Source organism: Pipra filicauda, unplaced genomic scaffold (assembly GCF_003945595.2).
Source record: "Pipra filicauda isolate LSUMZ 115617 unplaced genomic scaffold, ASM394559v2 scaffold68_size4259465_pilon, whole genome shotgun sequence".
Lineage (NCBI taxonomy): Eukaryota > Metazoa > Chordata > Aves > Passeriformes > Pipridae > Pipra > Pipra filicauda.
The window spans coordinates 1,176,323-1,194,800 of record NW_024104853.1 but is presented as its reverse complement, the minus strand read 5'-3'; the positions used below and the strand labels follow the sequence as shown (position 1 = coordinate 1,194,800).

Genomic DNA, 18,478 nt, shown 5'->3' with positions numbered 1-18,478 from the left:
TGTATGTTTTTCAAACCATGATGAGAAAATCTGCATAAATAAAGAGATGAAGGGATGATAAAACATCTCTTTAGGCCTATAATCTGTAGTCTATCTGTCTTTACTTTCTGTAAGTTTCTGGCACAAATATTTATTTCTCTGAGACAGGTGTTAACAGGAAGGGAATTCCCTGTTTTAAAGGGAAGCTCTGAAGCCTTTCCAGGAAAGGGAAGTTTTAACTGAATTTAAACACACATATCACTTTTCTTCTTGTCAATAAACACTCCAAATACAACTACTTGTAAATGAAAAAAGTAATAGTGAATGTTTTTTCAGGGACTACAGGTAAGGCAGTGAAGTACTTGCCTGTGGATGAGGAAACACATGGCAAGGAAACTTACCTTCATTCCTCCAGGCAGGACTGTGGTGGATATTTAATATATTTTTTCTCTTTCCTCTGCTCACACCAGTCATATACCATTAAGGCCTGCTGTGGTACTGAAGGTTTTAATATACTCTACTTTCTTTCAAAAGTTGCTGAAGTTGAGGAAGAGGTCAAATGCTAGCAAGCAGTGGGTAAGACAACACACACCCATAAAGCAGAGCTGTGAATGGCTGTGTGTGTATATGTCTGTGTATGTATGCATGTTCACTTCTCAGACAAAGCCTGTCTTTTTCTCCAACTCTCTATCTCTTTGAAAGCATCTATGCTTCTGTAACTTGGAGCATCTGCCAACTTTGGTTTTTTTAGGATGTGCTTGACCTTGTTTTTCCCATTTGGCAGGCATGAATCTCTCAGGACAATCACCATTCTCAACACCTAGTCTACCTGCAAATTTCTTTTGTTGTTTCCAATCTAAAATTTTAAAGCTCTAGAATGGTTAAAGGTGAATGAAAAAAAATCTCTGTCCTGAGATCAAACCTTTAGGGTTGGCACAATGCCTCACAAAAAATTCCTTAATTCATTGTGGAGGATGTCTTCCTGGAGCTACTGTGGGAGAAATATTAAGTAATAATGTCCATTTGCAACCTTTTAAAACTTGTGAAGATGGAAAAGTTGGTTGATTATGGGAAATTTTTAGCATTACTGACTCTCTTTTGCTTTCATTTATTGAAGATCATTATTTTGTTTAAAAGTATCATTCATTCAATGACAGACTAAAAAAAATGCCTAGCTGCAAGCACAACAGACTGTGCAGCCTGAAGATTATACAAGGTGTCAAACTAAAGAATGGCATTCAAAACGACTTGTGATCAAACGCATCAGTAAAGAAATGTAAGGCAACTTGGCCCCAGACAGAACCACAGGGCTTCAGACATACACAGCTCCAGGAAGTTTGGATTCACATTCGTCTGTATAAGAAAAATCCTTGTCTAACTACATTTTAAGCTCACTGAAACACAGATGTTTTCCTTACTCTGTGTATACACAGAAGGTAGCAGTGAAATGGCAAGAGGCAATTAGCACTGCTTGAACACTGATAATGATGAGTAGCACTGCAGATCATCATTCAACGCAGAGCAGGTAGTTAACATACTATTTTCAGAGCCCCAGCAAGTCCAAGACAATTAAGACAAAAGATACTGAGCAAAAGGACACACTCTTCAGTCTTTTTATTAGTGTTTATTGTTGTTATTGTTATTCACACTTAGACAACTCAATTACATAAAGTGATTTATATGAAGAGCTCTGTATTGTTATCATAAGGTGAGAAAGTGTACACACCACAGTGAAATATTCTGTAGATACAATGATGTAGGACCTTTGATAGAAGGGATTATTTCCAAGAGTCTATGTACAAATAAAGGTAACTTCCATACTATATACAAACTTATATTCACAGAGCATATACTGATTCAGAGATAAAAGAGTTTCATCTAGTGAATAATGATCCATACACATGAGGAAAACTGGAATTTTCAGGGCGTTGCCTGGACTTGCAAAATAAAAAGTACATGGCAATGTATTTTTTTCTTTTAAAGTTTGAAATGAGTAAAGATGGGGGACTTCAGATTTTTCTTACAATAAGTTGAAAATGAGAGACTATGGAGTATGAAAACTAAAAAGTGGAGTAAACAAGCTAAAAAAGCTGTATTAGAAAAATAGCATCTGATTGTCAGTTATAACACATTAGTATTTTCACATGACAATACAGTGTCCTGATCTTGCCATCTTAAGTGACAGAAATAATTTCAACTCACTTAAGTCAACTCCCCAGAGTCAGGATTGCAAAATTAGAACTGTGCAACAGAGATCTTGATAATGGAAATGAACACAAACCCAAGTGAAATCCTTGGCATAATGTGATTTTAACAGGGGATTAAATGAAATAGTTGATTTTTCTTGGATAATCTGACTCTGAAAACTTCTGGAAAAAGTGATAGAATTAACTCATCTCTTATAAACATACTAAAACATAAGGAACTTCCTTTACTGTGATCTCAGTGTGATCTCAGTGGGAGAAAACATTGGAGTAGTAGAATGATTTAATTGTTTCATTGGGCCTGACTTTTTCCTGGGGTGAACAAGCATGGCAGGACTGATTCCCTGCTGCAAAGGTAGTGTGCAGCATTTTGTACAGCCGCACAGGAAAACTCAAGAGTATGAGGAGCAAACTCCCCCTGACTTACTCACAGCTTCACTAAGGCAAAACCAGATCCTGCTTTACTGTACATTTATTTGTCAGTATTTTACATTAGACCTTAAACAGAGACATGAAATTGATTCTTTACTTTAAAATTAATGATCCCCTTGTTTAGAAAGCCCATACTAGTCTTCTGGGTTTTTTATGGCTTCTTTTTGCATTAAGACAACTATGTGACATAAAATAAAAATAAAAAAAATAGTAAAGTGCAAGATCTTTAAAAATGTGTACAAATTTCTTTGTTGGGGTTGGTTTTGTCTTTGATGAGTGGTAAATTTACAATAAATCTACATGAATGTACAGTACATTTACCAGTCTTGAATTACTCAATCCTGTCCTGTGCCACTTCACTTATGGCTCACGTGGGAACGATGTGGCCAAGTGTGTGTCTGGTCTACCCACACTCAGAGTGGTTATGTGGCTTCTAGGCTGGGGCTGACCTGCACCTGGCTGGCTGGAGCATGGGCTCAGCGCCATGCTAATGTGATTACATGGCTTCTGGAGAATATATGGCTTGCATCCAGTCAGGCAGGTGCATCGGCATGGGAAAGCGCAAACTAGCTGCACCCATCCAAGCAGACAAGTCCTGAGATGCCATACACTGACCTCTAGCAACACACAGCAGATCTACAGGATGACTTGTCTGAACTATGGAACTGTGATCCATAAATGAATTTTGTATCTGATGGCTACACTGAATTGGGTAATTTCAATTTGGAAGTTAGTCTCCCCAGTCCCAGTGGAAATACTGATATTCCTGTAACTGATGGCAACAGACCTAAGAAGGGTAATTTTAACATCAACCAAGAATGAAACTCATTCCTGTTGGAGGACTGGAGCAGGACTCCTCTCTATACTGTTGAGTGCACTTTCTGCAAGTATTTTTCCAGGTACAAACTCTTCAATTTCACTTTCCAGGAATAGGAGGAAGACAAGAATCAGCTGCTCAAACTATGACTCTTTCTCAGATAGTTGTGTCATTGTATTTTACAAGAGGTAAAATTGTTTCCAAGAATACAAGTGAATGCAATTTTTCTCTTTGTACATAGTTCCCAGGACAATTAGGTTTGTTAGGCAACTGCATTTGTGAAATATGGGATCCTAAGATAAATGTCTCTATCTTGTCCAGGTTAATGGTAGAAATCTGTATTTTGTTGGGCCAGTTGTTGGAGAAGGGATTATTTCTTTGTTATAAAACCATCTGATACAGACTCATACTTGATTCAGAACAAAAGTTATATGGACCATAAGATGCTATTTTAAGGAATTACTGCTGAAAGAATACTAATTAGAAAACACTGTATATCCCCTTTTTTGCAAAATACATCATGAAGTAAAAGACAACCAGAGAAATAATCCCTTAAAAAACACCCAAACATTAATAATATTTCTAAGCATCTATTTTTTCACTGTACTCAGATTAGCTACATGTTTAACTTACCGCTTTGTGGACCTTCATATCCACACACAACAGTACCATGAGTGACAGTGACCATAAACTACTTCGAAGTAGTATATGTGGAAATTACATGGTAGGTTCACTGCCGTTACAAACATTAAATGACATCTAGATAAGATTCCTTGTCACCCGCTGTGTTTTATGCTTCATGAAGTTTATGTAGTCAGCCACATCAATTGGATACATAAGCAGAAGCATACAGACACAAGAGCCTGTTTGCACTACAAGAAAGCACTACCTTTTAGTAAAAAAGTTAATTTAGAAACCACAGATCTTTGCTGAAAGATTTTTGCATGTCTACGTGTAGTTCGTGAGGAGAACATCCTCATACCACACTTTCAATCACACTTTTATAGCATTTACCCTAGAGATGGTGACCAGGGTGGCTTCTGCAGAGGGAAGGCAGCTTTTTGTTTTTTTTATTTGTGTGTGTGTGTGTCTCTGTGTGTGTGTGTGAGTGAGTGTAAAACAGAGAATTGTTGTAGGATTCCAATGGTATTTTGTACCAATGGGGTCTATTCTCATATTTAATTCCAATGAAGTTAGTGCAGAAAACCTTTACAATAGGTTACAATCTGAACCATGATCCTACTCAAATACTACCAGAAATCCTTTCCAAAAATCACATCCAGTATTGGTTCTGTTCAGAGATAATGGTGCCACAGAGAGTTGGCTATTTAATCTGAAGTTGCATTCTTACCTTACTTACTGTGTTGCCAAGCTAGAACAGGATCCTTATAATAACACCAATTTTTCTCTTAATTATTCATTTATTCTTGATAAGGATTATGCAGACAGCAACATCAATTGAATAAGTGAGCACAGGCATACAGGCAGGTGGAAGCGGCTTCAACACCAATGAACTCACTGTAGAATTTGGGCAGTGTGCAGAACCAGATCCCTAGTGAAATCATTTAGAACTTTGAAGAAAATAGAAACTGAATTTTGACTTCTAGGTGTGCAATGCTGAGAAATGTTCATGATCACACAGTGAAATAATTATGAACAATGAGAAACACTTAATGCTGGGAAATTTGCTGCCACTGTAAAATAGGAGTGTCGTAACAGGTGGTGTGCATTTCTGGCAGCACTGAGCCTGGACAGCTCATGGACATCCAGTCATTGTGTTGCAGCAGCTCTTGGCTGTTCACTCAGCATTCCAGCTAAAGATTGAACACCTCTTGCACAGGATAAGGGAGTAAGCTTCTTTCTCCATCCCCTTCCTCTCTTTTCTCTACCAACCAGCACAGCTGTTGTTTTGTTATCAGAGCACATTGGCATGCAAGTATCTTTAAATATTTTACCACAGCAGCAGAAAGCTGCCTTTGTTAGTGGAACCATCTTTCACAGCCTGTTTCCATAGAAAGCACCACACAACTGAAATCTGTCCTATTACCTCTGGAGCTGAGCTACCACTGACTGCACTGCCCAACAGATGCAAGGCAGTGGGAGCCATGAGGTGTCTTATTCTGGAGGGGAAAAACTTATTTTTAATACCTTGCAAGATAAATATGTTGATAGAGACAAGCAGAAATGGGAAAGAAATGAGATACATTTTAAGACAGTATACAACTGCCATTACAGGATACCAGTCCTTAACCCTATACATAAAAGTCTTCCTTTAAGTTGTTGATGCCTGTTGTGGACTGAAATATTCCCACTGTGTATAGCTTTCAATTAGTTACTCTCTTCTCCCTACCTGCCCCCACTCTGCAGAGTGCATCAGAGTGCTCTTACAGCTCTGAAGGTCAGGTAGGGCTTTTTCCTTTCCAGTATGGGAGTTGTTACACCATACTGGCATGCAGTAAAAAAAAAGAAAAAAAGAAAAGGGAAGGGAAGGGTAATGGAGTAATGTCCTGAACAGTGATCAGACTTCGGACTAGTTTCTTTATTTGAAATAAGTGATCAGTGAATCTGGATCAGTGAATCTGGGCATCTTAATATTTTGTACACTCCCATATACACCGCCCTCTCATGATCCTGCACACACTCCTTCAGATCACTCTCATTCTGCTCACTTGGGAAAGGATTGCCTGTTTTGAGCATTGTCATCAGAAATAAAAGCAATTGCTGACTCCCCTGGAATAGATTATACTGTGGAGTCAGCTCTGTATTTTGAGACACATGTTTCTTTTGAGCTCAGATATTGGTTTATAGATTTGCTTAAGCAAGGTTGCTGTTCCTGTCAGTAGAGGGCACCGCAGGTATGTAAATACACCTACTTTCCATAGTGTACACTCCCAGGAACAAATGTTAAAGAGGTGGGTAGCACTATCGTTAAGACAGGTAAGGATTCTGGAGCAATGAAGTATCTTAAATACAACGACAAGTTTTTGCTCACAATGAGAGACGCTCACTCTAAAAAGCACTAAAAAAAGCAAGAGACGTTGCAAATGTTTGGATAAGATTAAATACTGATTCTGCATGTAGGTCGGACTTAATACCTTAGGACAATATATGAGTAGCAGCCATTGTAACTCCTAGTTTCCTTCATTTTGTTCATTATTATCTCACTTTTTTCTTCATGATATCACACAATATTAATATTCCTAATATGAATTTTGTACTTTTTTCTCTACCATTGTTTTCTGTCAAGTCCTGACTCGCTAACCATATACCATTATACACAAAGACATATAACAGGAAAACAGTAAAGGACAAAGAGGATGAGTGAGAAACAAACAGCATGGAGCAGAGAAAAACTGACAAGACAAAATGTGCTGAGCCTTCTGTTACACAGCTGTGGGCATGGCATTGCCATTGTGAGCACAATATGCATATAAAACAATGCTGAAACAGGTCACAGAAATGCACTGAATCTTCATGAACTCTAACTGCACAAAAGACTTGAACAAACAAATGATTATTTGAAATAATTTCTTAACACCCATTCCAGTCCTCCCATTTTTTAAAAAATCATCCAAACTACAAGGAAGATGAACATTAGTTGTTTTCTCCCTTCTTATTTTTTTTGTTCTAGGTTTGGACCTTCTCCTTCTCTCAATATTTCAGTAAAAGGATGTTGCATTTTCACTCATTCCTGGGCTTCTTTAGACATTTACACTTCCAGCAATACCGAAGAATTTTCATGTAAGCTTCCTGCAGCTCCACTGTAATTAAATTGTGTTTCTCCTACCTAGTTTCAAGATTTATAACAGCAAATGTGAACTGCCCCAGCTTTGTACAACAGCTGGGGATCTCTTCCAGTAATAACTATATGTAGCTGTGAAGGTCCTTACACTCCAAGTATTAGTGAAAGCCTGTAAAATATATATTCACTTAGCAATTAGGCTGCCACTTTATAACTACTTACTTCTATTTTCTGTATAATATACTATGCATAAGCAAATTAGCCTTTTTATTCTGGCATGAAAAGGCAAACTCATAACAGCATCTGAAAGCCATTGGTACTGTTAATATTGCTGCATTAGAAAAAATGGTGTGTTCACATAGCTGTATGATGTCACTGCATGCTGCATTGCTATTAGAGAAGAAAGAGTATCCCCATTCTGGTCTTTGCATGAGAATGCAATGAAAATCTGCACCAGTTACAAAATGGTCAGGCATCGTGGCTCCTTCAGTGCCAGAGACAGAGTTTCTGGAACCTGAAGAGTTTTGCAAGATGTAAAGAACCACCATTAGCATCCTGCTGATTGCCTTTACAGACCTGTGATGCAGATGATCAAAACACTGATGAATTCACTGGCTTTGCTGAAATCACATCATACAAATCCACCCATATGAAGAGACATACAAGCTCTTCCCCATCTGTGACTCACGTACTCGGCGTACGCTTTCCATTGAGGAGTTTCAGCAGATCATCAGAAAAATCCCGTTACCAGGGTATGTGGGGGGGTGGTGCCTCCACAAAGTTAGTATCAGCATTCTCCTTAGAAGAGGAGAGCCTTAAGAACTGAGCACACTGTGTGTCTGTGTATACGACTACAAAGAACCACAGGCTGAGGAGAAGCAGTAACTGTCACTGTTTCCGTGCGTGCGTAGCATGTCCAGTTCTGGGCAGCGAGAATGTTGTGCAGCAAAGAAAACCCCAGTGCAGCTGAACTCAGCCCTTCATGTGTAACTGCACTGTCCAGCCGCAGTCATTCTTCAGCTCCTAGATCCACCCTTTGTGTAATTTTCTTTCTTTCACTCTTTTAAAATCAAGGAAGAGGAAATTTACAGATCTATGGGTTATTCTCAGTGAAGCTTTCCACTGTGGTTTTTTTTTGGTGTCTTGTTTTGGTACACATATTTCTTCTTTGATAAATACGTATGTTCTTGGGGTTTTTTTGTCGAGCACTTTCCACTAGATGGAGACAGGACACTGGATCACTTTGTCCTCCAGGAGGACACTGACAATCAGGAACACAAAATAAAGCCCAAACATGAGGAAACCCAGGATTTTATTCATCCTCCACTTGCAGGAAGCAATGGAGAGGATGACAAAGAGCAGCATGATGAAGAGGAGGACAATTGCACAGAACAGACCATTGCTGCTGACTGCCACTGGGGCAAAACTGTTAATCACAGCATACAGGAGCCATGGAAGAGGAAGGCTGTTAAGAAACAGAAAAAATAGTTTAAAAAATTACAGAAGACCAGAAAGAGGCACTAGAAGGTTTCTGGAGACAATTCAAAATACAACCAGAGGCTTCCTGCGTAAAGTGAGGCAGGAAGGGTTTCAACTCTTCTAATATGTACATAAATCTAACCTGTCAACTTGCTCATAGTTCTTGGGGAGAACACATGGGATTTACAGTCCCCACTCTTCCACTAGTTACACTGGTGAACTGTATTTCCCTTGGCTGCAAATCAACTGGCATCCTATCTGTGAGCAGGAAGACCTCTTTCATTTGTTTCTGGATTTCACACCATCTGTGGGAGAAGCTATGCACACTCTCTTTCCAAGAGCATGCATGACAGGGGGATGGGTTACATAAAAACATGTCCTTGCCATGAAGAAATGGCACTCTGCATGACGCTGTCCACAAAATTTGGTCCTTAAATGCCTGAAATTTGGCCCTTAAATCCACATTTACTGTATAAACCTGTGTTCAAATGTGAACTTCAATTGAACTTCAGCTTAATTTTTATTTCTGTGTTTGCTGTCATTGCATTTCTCATCTCTCAAACCACAGTATGAGGTAATATCCCTTTGCAAGATGTCAAGCTGAAATAAATATTTAAGACTCTGACTGGAGCTTAGCAGGCTTAGAAAGCATGAAGTGAGTTGTCAGAAGCTCACAACCTTAAAACTTCAAATAAGCTGCTCAAGAGAGAATGATTTATTACAGTTGCAGTACTAACTACACCAGTCTACAGCTCAACTGTGCCATTTCTGTTGTAAATATACCAAGTCTAGCAGACTGGTGCCGAACAAAACCATCTCTATTGGCAGGAAGAGGCTAAACATTTTTTTTAAAGTAAGAAAGCATTGCAAAAGAGAAAAGTTTTGTAATGCACCCTATGTACTCCAAGTTGGAGCACATGGTTTTCATATATTTTGCAGGTTTTCTGCATATAAATATTATTTCAAACACTTCATGCTTCTGGATTAATAGAAAAAAAGGAGCCCAGTTTTCCTATGTCTAAGGTACTGACACTTACAGATGAAGTAAAACAGACATTCACTATCTACTCCTACTTCAGGATCCCTTTTTGCACTGTGCAGTTGCTGGTATATTTTCAGCAGCGAAAACCATGATCTCTTCTATGATTAGGCTGTTTGGCACTATGATTATGACTAGATCTGCTCTTCTGTTTGAGTAATAGCAAGAAACAACCAAAGGCAGAGAAACTGACAGTATGGACATGATTCTCAGTACCTCTGTCCTCTAGTGTTAAAGATGGGAATGTGGCAATAAAGACAGAATATATCTGTGTACTCCCACACATTTTTCAAATACTGAGGCATAGATGACATTATTTCTGGACCTGATCTACCTTGGTCTCAAAGGGTCAAAAAAGGATTTTGAATTCCAACCTCATGCCACACATCTTAGCGAAGCAGTAAAGTGTAAATAGAAAATTTCTGTGCAATCTCATGTAGCTTCACATTATCAAGAGCTATATAAAGAGTGCTTTTTGTTAAGAAAGAATTGCTTTGTAATTTGGGACTTGCCAGGTATATATAAAAAAATAAATCACATGTCAGCAGCAGCCTAAACAAGCTACTCAAAACAGTGACATTCCGTTGTTATTACAGCAAACATGTTGAATACTGCAGAGGCAATGAATTGTTCCTGATCATCATTTATAAAGAAAGCTCTAGTATAAGCAAAATGAATGGTAATGGAAAGCAAACAGCAATCTGACAAAAGAATAAAAAGCTTTGAAATTCCTTCTTGGAAAAATGCTCTTGCTCACTTTTTAAAATGCAATTCACTTGCCTAGGCACCTCTGGAATGTATCAAAGCAAGAATCAGGGAACAAATTAATAACAATTCTGTCATGCAAATGTCTATAAACTTCAGAGCACTTGCCACAGTAACATTCATAGAATATTTGTATCACTCTCCTTTTTAAGGATTGCTGCCTGTGGGCGACACCATGGCAATGTTCTAACAACAAAAGACTTGTTTAAAATGGACACAGTTTTCTTGCTGTAGGACTTACCCCACTGTGATGTCAAATATGTTGCTTCCAACAGAACTGGACACAGCCATGTCCCCCAGACCTTTGCGTGCTACAATAACACTGGTAATAAGGTCAGGAATAGATGTGCCAGCAGCAAGAATAGTCAATCCCATGATTTCTTCGCTAATACCAATGGTCTCTCCAACCTAAAAGGGTTTAAGGAAAAACAGAAAAAAAGTGTCCTGCAGTGAAGAAACATTTTCTGCTGTATATTATCCTGGACTTGCCGACTATCTTGAAGAATACCCAGCAAGATTGAAGAAATACTCATTTTCACACATCTCCACATGTATCAGGAGAGAGATAAGACTGTCTTATAGAAATATAAGTTATTGACAGACAGTTGCTGATAGCTCTCACGTTACGAGAATGATCAAGTCCTGTAGACAGGAGAACCACAGCTCTCTGAACTACTTTCCACTTTGTGAGTAGTGATTTCCTTCATCCATAGTTGCAACTTCTAAAATAAGGCACTACTCAGCATGACAGAGATGATGGACTCTAATTCTAAATGATCTCTCACAGTGCAAAACATAATGCGGTGCTTTTATTTTGTACCAGTATCACATCCTTACCTGGTGTGCCCACCAGACCATTAAGTAAGAAAAGAAGGCAATCCAGCTAATAGAGCCAAAAAATGTGAGAGGAAAAAATTTTCTTGATGTCTGAAACACAAACAAAGAGAAACAGTAAAAACCTATGTTGAAGGATGACATGCCATACTCTTATTTGCTTCTCAAAATGACAGTGGCTTGTCATTTCTTCTGATGACCTGTTCTGAGCAAGTATTCTGGTCATCATTAGATGACCAAAATACATTCAAGAAAGGTAAGAAACTGAATTCCTACACTGGTATATATTTACCTATGCCTCATTCTTCCAAACGCTTCAGTTATAAAATAAGACCTCGTAACAACTTGTATGATAAATGGCAAATTTTGGGTTGTCATTTGTATCATAATTTGTTATGATGCAGTTTGCATATGTGTTTAGCTGAACAGTGGTTTGACTTCTAAATTTATTAATAATTTCATGCTTATTCAGAATGAATGTTTTCAAATTGATAAAACAGGCATCCATACCTTTCCTTCTCGCATTAGTGACTTTGTGCAACACCTTTCACAATCACTGTAACAAAGAATGCATATGGCAGAGCTAAAAACATACATATTGAAAATTTATTATGGCATTTACTTCTCTCCATTACAATAGAAGGTCTGCTAAAAATATATTTTCCATGCTTTGTTTTGTAGAGAAATTTGTTATAAAAACATACAAGACACAGTGAGACCCTTCAATGAATTAAAAATTCTGCAACACTTAAGTAACTTAATTTTCATTTTCATTGTCTCCTTTACTAATGTCAAATTTTGAATAGGTAGTGTTCTTGCAGCCAGTGAATTGGTTATACTCAGATTAATGATTTATTTTGGTTTCTGTTCTTCCCAATCTTTTAGGTTTTCCATATTTCCTGTTGACTAACTAACTGTTACTGACAGGATCTATGTAACAAAAACAGATCGAGTTAACTACTAAAGAAAGGAAACAGGACTGCAGTACCACATCAGGCAATCACTATCTAAATCAATTTAAAATTACATTTGTACTGTGAATGAATTTTACCAGTCTTGAATGAAACCATTATCTTTATGATCATGGACCTTCTGAACACAGATTCCTACCCCAGATGATTTCTGACATGTGACACTCAGAATCTACAGATTTTCATGATAAGCACTAGGACTGCCTGTGGAAGTAAGTTATACCACTCTGAATACCTGTTCCAGCTGTTGCTCAGTCCTGCACTACTTCTTCCTTTAGGTCCTTGATAAATTCACTTCCACTCCAGAATTTTTATGCCTGCCTTCACTGCAGCTCACACCACTGCTGCACCAGGAGACTCATTAGCTTGGGGATCATTCCTAGGTGCTGTGGGAGTAGACAGCATTGCAGGGTTTTCCCTGAATGTGACTTTTGGAGAAAAAATACTATTTGGATTTAGCCAATTTACCTTGCTCACGCCATATCAAATACCTCTTTTTTAAGGAGTTACAGAACTGCACAGCCAGCTTTTCTTGTATAACAAACACAAGAGGCATTTATATAGAACAGCCTCACATTTAGGAACTGATTAGCATGGCAGAACAGGGTGGCTGTAGACTAAGAGGTGGTCAGTGAGTTGGGCTGGCCATTAATGCTGGTCAAGCAGGAATGTCATTGTCTTGTCAGCTGAACCAGAAAACACTGAGGCTGGTCTGCAGCTCAATGAAACTGTGTAGACTCTTTCTGCTGATGTAACTGGAATGAGATCAGGACATTACTGGTGGGAAAAAACATCAAGTCAGCAATGGCAGTTGTGCACACTCAGTTACAGGATGGGACAAATAGGAGGTCTGTATCTGCTCCAGAAGCAGGTGCAGCTGTAGTTTGTGCTACAGAATATTTATTCACTCCCTGTGTGCACTTTGCATAATGCTAAATGTCCTCCTGAAACCTGAGAATGTAAACGTTGACTAACATCGCCTGTACTACTCCACAAGTGAATATACATAGGAACACATATTAAAAATGTTACAGACAATGAGCTTATAATGTTTAAACCTACTCAGATGGACTTTTAAGTTTAAAATGAAAAGTTTATATGCATTGGGGGACAGAAGACCTTAGTGTGAAAAGGAACATAATTTGAAATGAACACAAAGATGACTTTTAAAATAGTGATCTGACATCAGTGGGAGTAGGACTGAGTCTGGTAGGGATGATTCTAAACAGCAACTTCCTTTTTTAAAACTAAACGCCTAGCACTTCTCTTTTTTTCACCATTCTTAGTAGCCAACTCTTTCAACTTACAACATTTTTTGTCTTCCTTGTAAAAACCGGGATTTTTTGGGAACATATATGGTGAATGACATGAAGCAATACACTTATCATAAAATCTGCACTGAGCACCTTGTAGCAATGCAATTTGAATGATCACTTGACAACACTCAAGACACAAGCAGACACTGGCTTACACAAAACTAATACAACAAGAGCTGTACTGACCAGTAATAGCTCTCTGATACTGTGATTATATATATATCAAATGGTTCTTGCCCAACAAGAAGACATTGCCTATCTGAATCAGACACCCATGTAATTCAGATGGCTAAGAATTATGAGTCAGTAACTTTGCAGCATGTGTACTCCTCTTCTGTCCTAGCTAATCATCTCCCACTAAAATTAACTGTTAAGCTGCAGTTCAGGACTAAGAGTACTTTAATAGGCTTAACACTTAAATTACCTATTTTAAAATGGGAACATTTAAACTCAAAAAGGGCAAAATTTGAAGCTTGTACATTTTACAGATGGTGAAATCCTCCTGGCTGCCAGGGCACTGCTGACTCATATTCAACTTGCCATCGACCACGACCCCCAAGGTCCCTTTCCACAGCACTGCTTTCCAGAATCTCATTCCCCAGTCTGTATGAACATTCAGGGTTGCCCCATCCCTGCTGCAGAATCTGGCACTTTCCCCCCATTGAACTTCATCGGGTTTGTGATTGCCCACTCTTCTGATTTTTTAAGGTCTCTCTGCAGGGCCTCCCCGCCTTTGAGAGAGTCAACAGCTCCTCTCAGTTTTGTGTCATCTGCAAATTTGCTCAGTATCCCTTCCAGTCCTGCGTCCAAGTAATTTATGAAGATGTTGAAGAACACAGGGCCAAAGATGGAGCCCTGTGGAACCCCACTAGTCTGGTGTTAACCCGTTCACTGCTATCCTCTGTGCTCGACCTGTGAGCAACTGCTCACCCACTGCATGATCTGTTTACCCAGCTGTATGCTGGACATTTTGTCCAAAAGGATCTTGTGAGAGACAGTATCAAAAGCTTTACTGAAATCCAAAAAGATTACATCAACTGGCTTCCCTTGATCAGCTAGGTGGGTGACTTTGTCATAAAAGGAAATCAGGTTGGATAAGTAGGACTTTCATCTTGTGAAGCCGTGCTGGCTCTGACCAGTGACTGTGTTGTGTTTCAGATGCTTTTCAATACTTCTCCGAATAATCTTCTCCATAACTTTAATGGGCACTGAAGTGAGACTGACAGGCCTGTAGTTTCTGGGGTCCTGTTTCTAGAGGTGATTGTCCCTGCTCTGCTCGGTACTGGTGTGGCCTCACCTTGAACATTGTGTGCAGTTTTGGGCATCACAATATAGGAAAGATATTAAAGTCTTAGAGAGCGCCCAAAGGAGGTGAACACCATAGATGCTGCTATCTAATTTGCAGATAGACGAAAATTTTAAAAAGCCATAATGAGAATGCTGATTTGTTTTCTGTATGCTGGGTTTTATTATAGAGTATAATAATAATCATGCTCGTTTTGTAACTAGTAACAGCATTCTTTTGAGATATATCTCATTGTAACTCCCTAGCTCTCTGGAATACAGAGAGCTGCCAATTCTAAGCATTTACCTAGAAGAACTGGTCAGAGACAGCAGACAGTAATATTTCTCTCTACCTCTTTTGGTAGCTGTTGTTATGGTTGCCTTGTAAAGACAGAGTACCTAGCTTATTACCAATTGGTTCTTTTGTGGTCCTGGTAGCAGACAAACAAGAAAAGCCATGGCTCATTCAGTTTGTATGCTATTTTCCTTTAACAAAAGAGAAAGTATTTTCTAGTTTCATTGTAGATTAGATGGATTAGTACTATTCCTGTCCATAAGTGACCTTAAGGACACTTTTTTTTAACACATTTCTGTATTTATTTCACGCCAGTGTCTGAAAAACAGGACTATAAGTAGAAAAAATGATCCAAATATGAAGGCTTTCTCCTAAGAGTTTGATCCTGAAAGGTAGTGAGTACTTAATAATTTGCAAGGTAACTGTCTTAATTTTAGCCAGTATTATCACCAACATCTTTAACAATCTGAATGATTCATATATTTGTCATGTTAATAAATTTATCTGCATTGAAAAGTTTGATTTTTCTTTCACACTTAACAGTGCTTAATGGATTACTCAGAACTGGCTCCTCTAACTGGATCTGTACAGGAATATGTTCTCCTTGTCCCCTTGGTAACAGTACATCTCTGTATGGCAACAAGGGTTCATGGAAGTTGTAACACTTTGTAATGAGAATTTGCAGAGTTAAAGTGAACTCCCCTATACTCCAGTGACAGCAGGACCAGAGCCCCGATAGCCATTTTTCTGGCCTGTACCGCAAACGTTGGACAGTGGAGTAAGGTTATAACTAAAGATGCGGTGTTCAATATCTGCTCCTGACCCCCTTGGGGCACCTTGGTCACATAGTTTTTCTTTCAATCTTTCAATATCTGTTACTGCAGGAGGTGGACAGTTACATATGTGACCTTTACAGAGCCATGAGGGAAATAAGCTATTAGTACAGGAAAAATACCTGTTACTGTTCAAAACACCTGAACAAAAACTTAGGTACAAAATTCCCCAAGGGCATATGTACCCCCAGGATACTGCCAACAACATAATTGATGTTACAGTAAGGATTTTAATACATACTGGCTTATTGTCAGCAGGTGTTATTAAGGCACTAAACACATTAAAATATCTCAGCTAGTGAATCAGCTGACAGTTAGCTGAACTAATGCATAATCTACTCTAAGTATATAAAAATTTGCATATGTGTACACCAGAGCATAATAAGGCAGCAGGATTTTGCTAACTTTAGAACTGGAGACCTAGTCGATGAAATAAAATTTCTAATGCTTCTAGGTTTCATGGAGCTACATATAGCTTGGTATAGTACAAGTAAATGCAAGCAAACCATCTCCATTATGTGGAGATAAAATATACATTCAAAAAGAGACTCTACAAGGAAAGAAGAACTCATTTTTTGAAAACTGGACATCCACAGAGGATGTCAAAGGCTCCATACAGTCTTTCCAATAAGTATATATCACAAAAGTGTTCACTTTATATATCCTCATGCTAATCTGAGCATCCTGACTAAAATTACTACTCTTGTAAAAAAAGCCTCTGATGGTAGGCCTACCTAAAAAAACCTATTTAAGTATTATTTTAGGTTTGCTTTAACTTTTGCCTCACAGATTTAAATGAAAGTTGTTTTGTGATACACATGCTGAACTGTGATATTGGGCTTTGTTTTTATTAGGAAGCAATCAGTGGGGATAGCACACAGACATAAGTGAGAATATTTTAAAGACACACTAATGAAGCATACTTGAAATTTTACATAGTTTATGCAATCATCTGGTTAATTCTTTGACAGTAATGTTCAAAGTAAGCAGCTTGTCATACTCATACAGCTTCTTACCTCTTCTGTTAATACTACGTGTAATTGCAAACTACATTTTTTTTTTTGTATAAAAAACTACTCTTTTCAGCAAATGGAGTTTTAAAGCTCTGTTGTCCACTTGCCTATCTGGCATATACAACTTTGCTTATTTTTCTGTGCTATGGCAGGGTATTTTAGCTGCAGGATGTCAGGATGCCAGTTCTATTGTGAACAATACTAGTGCTAGTAATAATCACATGCATCACACAGTTGCATGCAACTTTTTGAGATAGTCACTTTCCAAAACAATTATTTAAAAAGCTGTTCTCATTTGTACAGTACAGAATATTGGATAAAGCTACATGTCTACTGATGTTAACTTCAGATTTTCAAAATAATGCCCATACACATTTCTCATTCATTTTGGACCAAATTATGAAAAAAAAACTTACAGGTGTGGTTTTGAATGACAAAAGGAAGGCATAAATACAGAAATAAACAATACTGACATTCATTTACTATGCTCTCTGTTACCAAACAAAAGTGATTAGCAGAGTTGTTTGAAATCTTTAAGAAAAGGAAGCTTAAAAATTGGAAGAGAAAATGTCACTTTATAGCCTTTAAAAAACCTTTATGTAAAAACAAATCAGAGGTCTTATTTTAGCTTCTTTCTTGCGCTGAATTGCAGGTTTTTAGCATTTCCATTTAGGAATGGAAAGCTTTTCACTGTGCATGAGGAGGAAAAAGGAATTCAGGATGTTGACTTATATGCTGTGCATCCCACTCTTGCAGCAGTTTTAAATCCAGAAAAGAAAAGAGATTAAAACACTAGTACTAAAGATTTTTTTTTAGCTCTTGAATTTCTCTCTTTTACTTTCCATGAACCTTCTTAGTCAGGTATATGTTTTGTATATGTGAGTATAAAACCAATAGGGCTTGGTAACTTGTCACAGTAAGTCCTTTGTTGTCAGTCTTACATTACTTAAAGCTGTGTTTGGGACAAAACTAGCAAGTATTTTACACATGAAGGGACTTACAGATATTGTCCTAGTATGAAAATTACAAGATGATAAGTAGAAGACAAATGTCTAGTAGAACATGAATTTTAGAGACATGCTGTCCTAGTTAGGACAGCTGAGATCAGTTCATCATGGTATGGGTGTAACCCAAAACTGTGTATTCTATAGCCTTCCATGCCATTTCCCAGAAACTGTTGTCAACAGAGTATTCGCACCCTCTGCCCATAGAGCCTGACTCCTCAGGCTATAAACTAGGTGTTAAGAGGCCTGTGAGATAGGAGGATGCTCTTGTCCTCACACCCTTTGTGGAACTCCCCGCCCTGAGGGAAGCACTGAGCATTTCTGCCTGAACTGGAGGATATATAATCTTGGAGTTTTAGAACATTTTTCAACCCCTCGTGGGATCCAAAGGAAGACTGCAGCTCATCGCTCTCAACCAGACTTAGACCATCACTGGACTCCAATCACCACTTTTGACCAGACTGCAACCGC

The 18,478-nt window shown here is 38.3% G+C and overlaps 1 protein-coding gene across 4 annotated transcripts in view; it reads right to left on the bottom strand.

Annotated features, from left to right (window-relative positions):
- SLC24A2 (solute carrier family 24 member 2) overlaps positions 1–18,478 on the bottom strand; it is a 155,253-nt gene that overhangs the window by 37,062 nt on the left and 99,713 nt on the right. For 3 of the 4 annotated variants that reach the window (XM_027722359.2, XM_027722361.2, XM_027722360.2), the window contains 3 exons: positions 11,295–11,384; positions 10,699–10,865; positions 1,579–8,639 (listed from right to left, as the gene is read on the bottom strand). In XM_027722359.2, the coding sequence (XP_027578160.1) occupies positions 8,390–8,639; positions 10,699–10,865; positions 11,295–11,384 (507 nt within the window). In that variant the 3' untranslated portion in view covers positions 1,579–8,389. Of the gene's footprint in view, positions 1–1,578; positions 8,640–10,698; positions 10,866–11,294; positions 11,385–18,478 lie in introns of those variants that run through there. The other variant, XM_039388830.1, reaches the window with a different exon arrangement.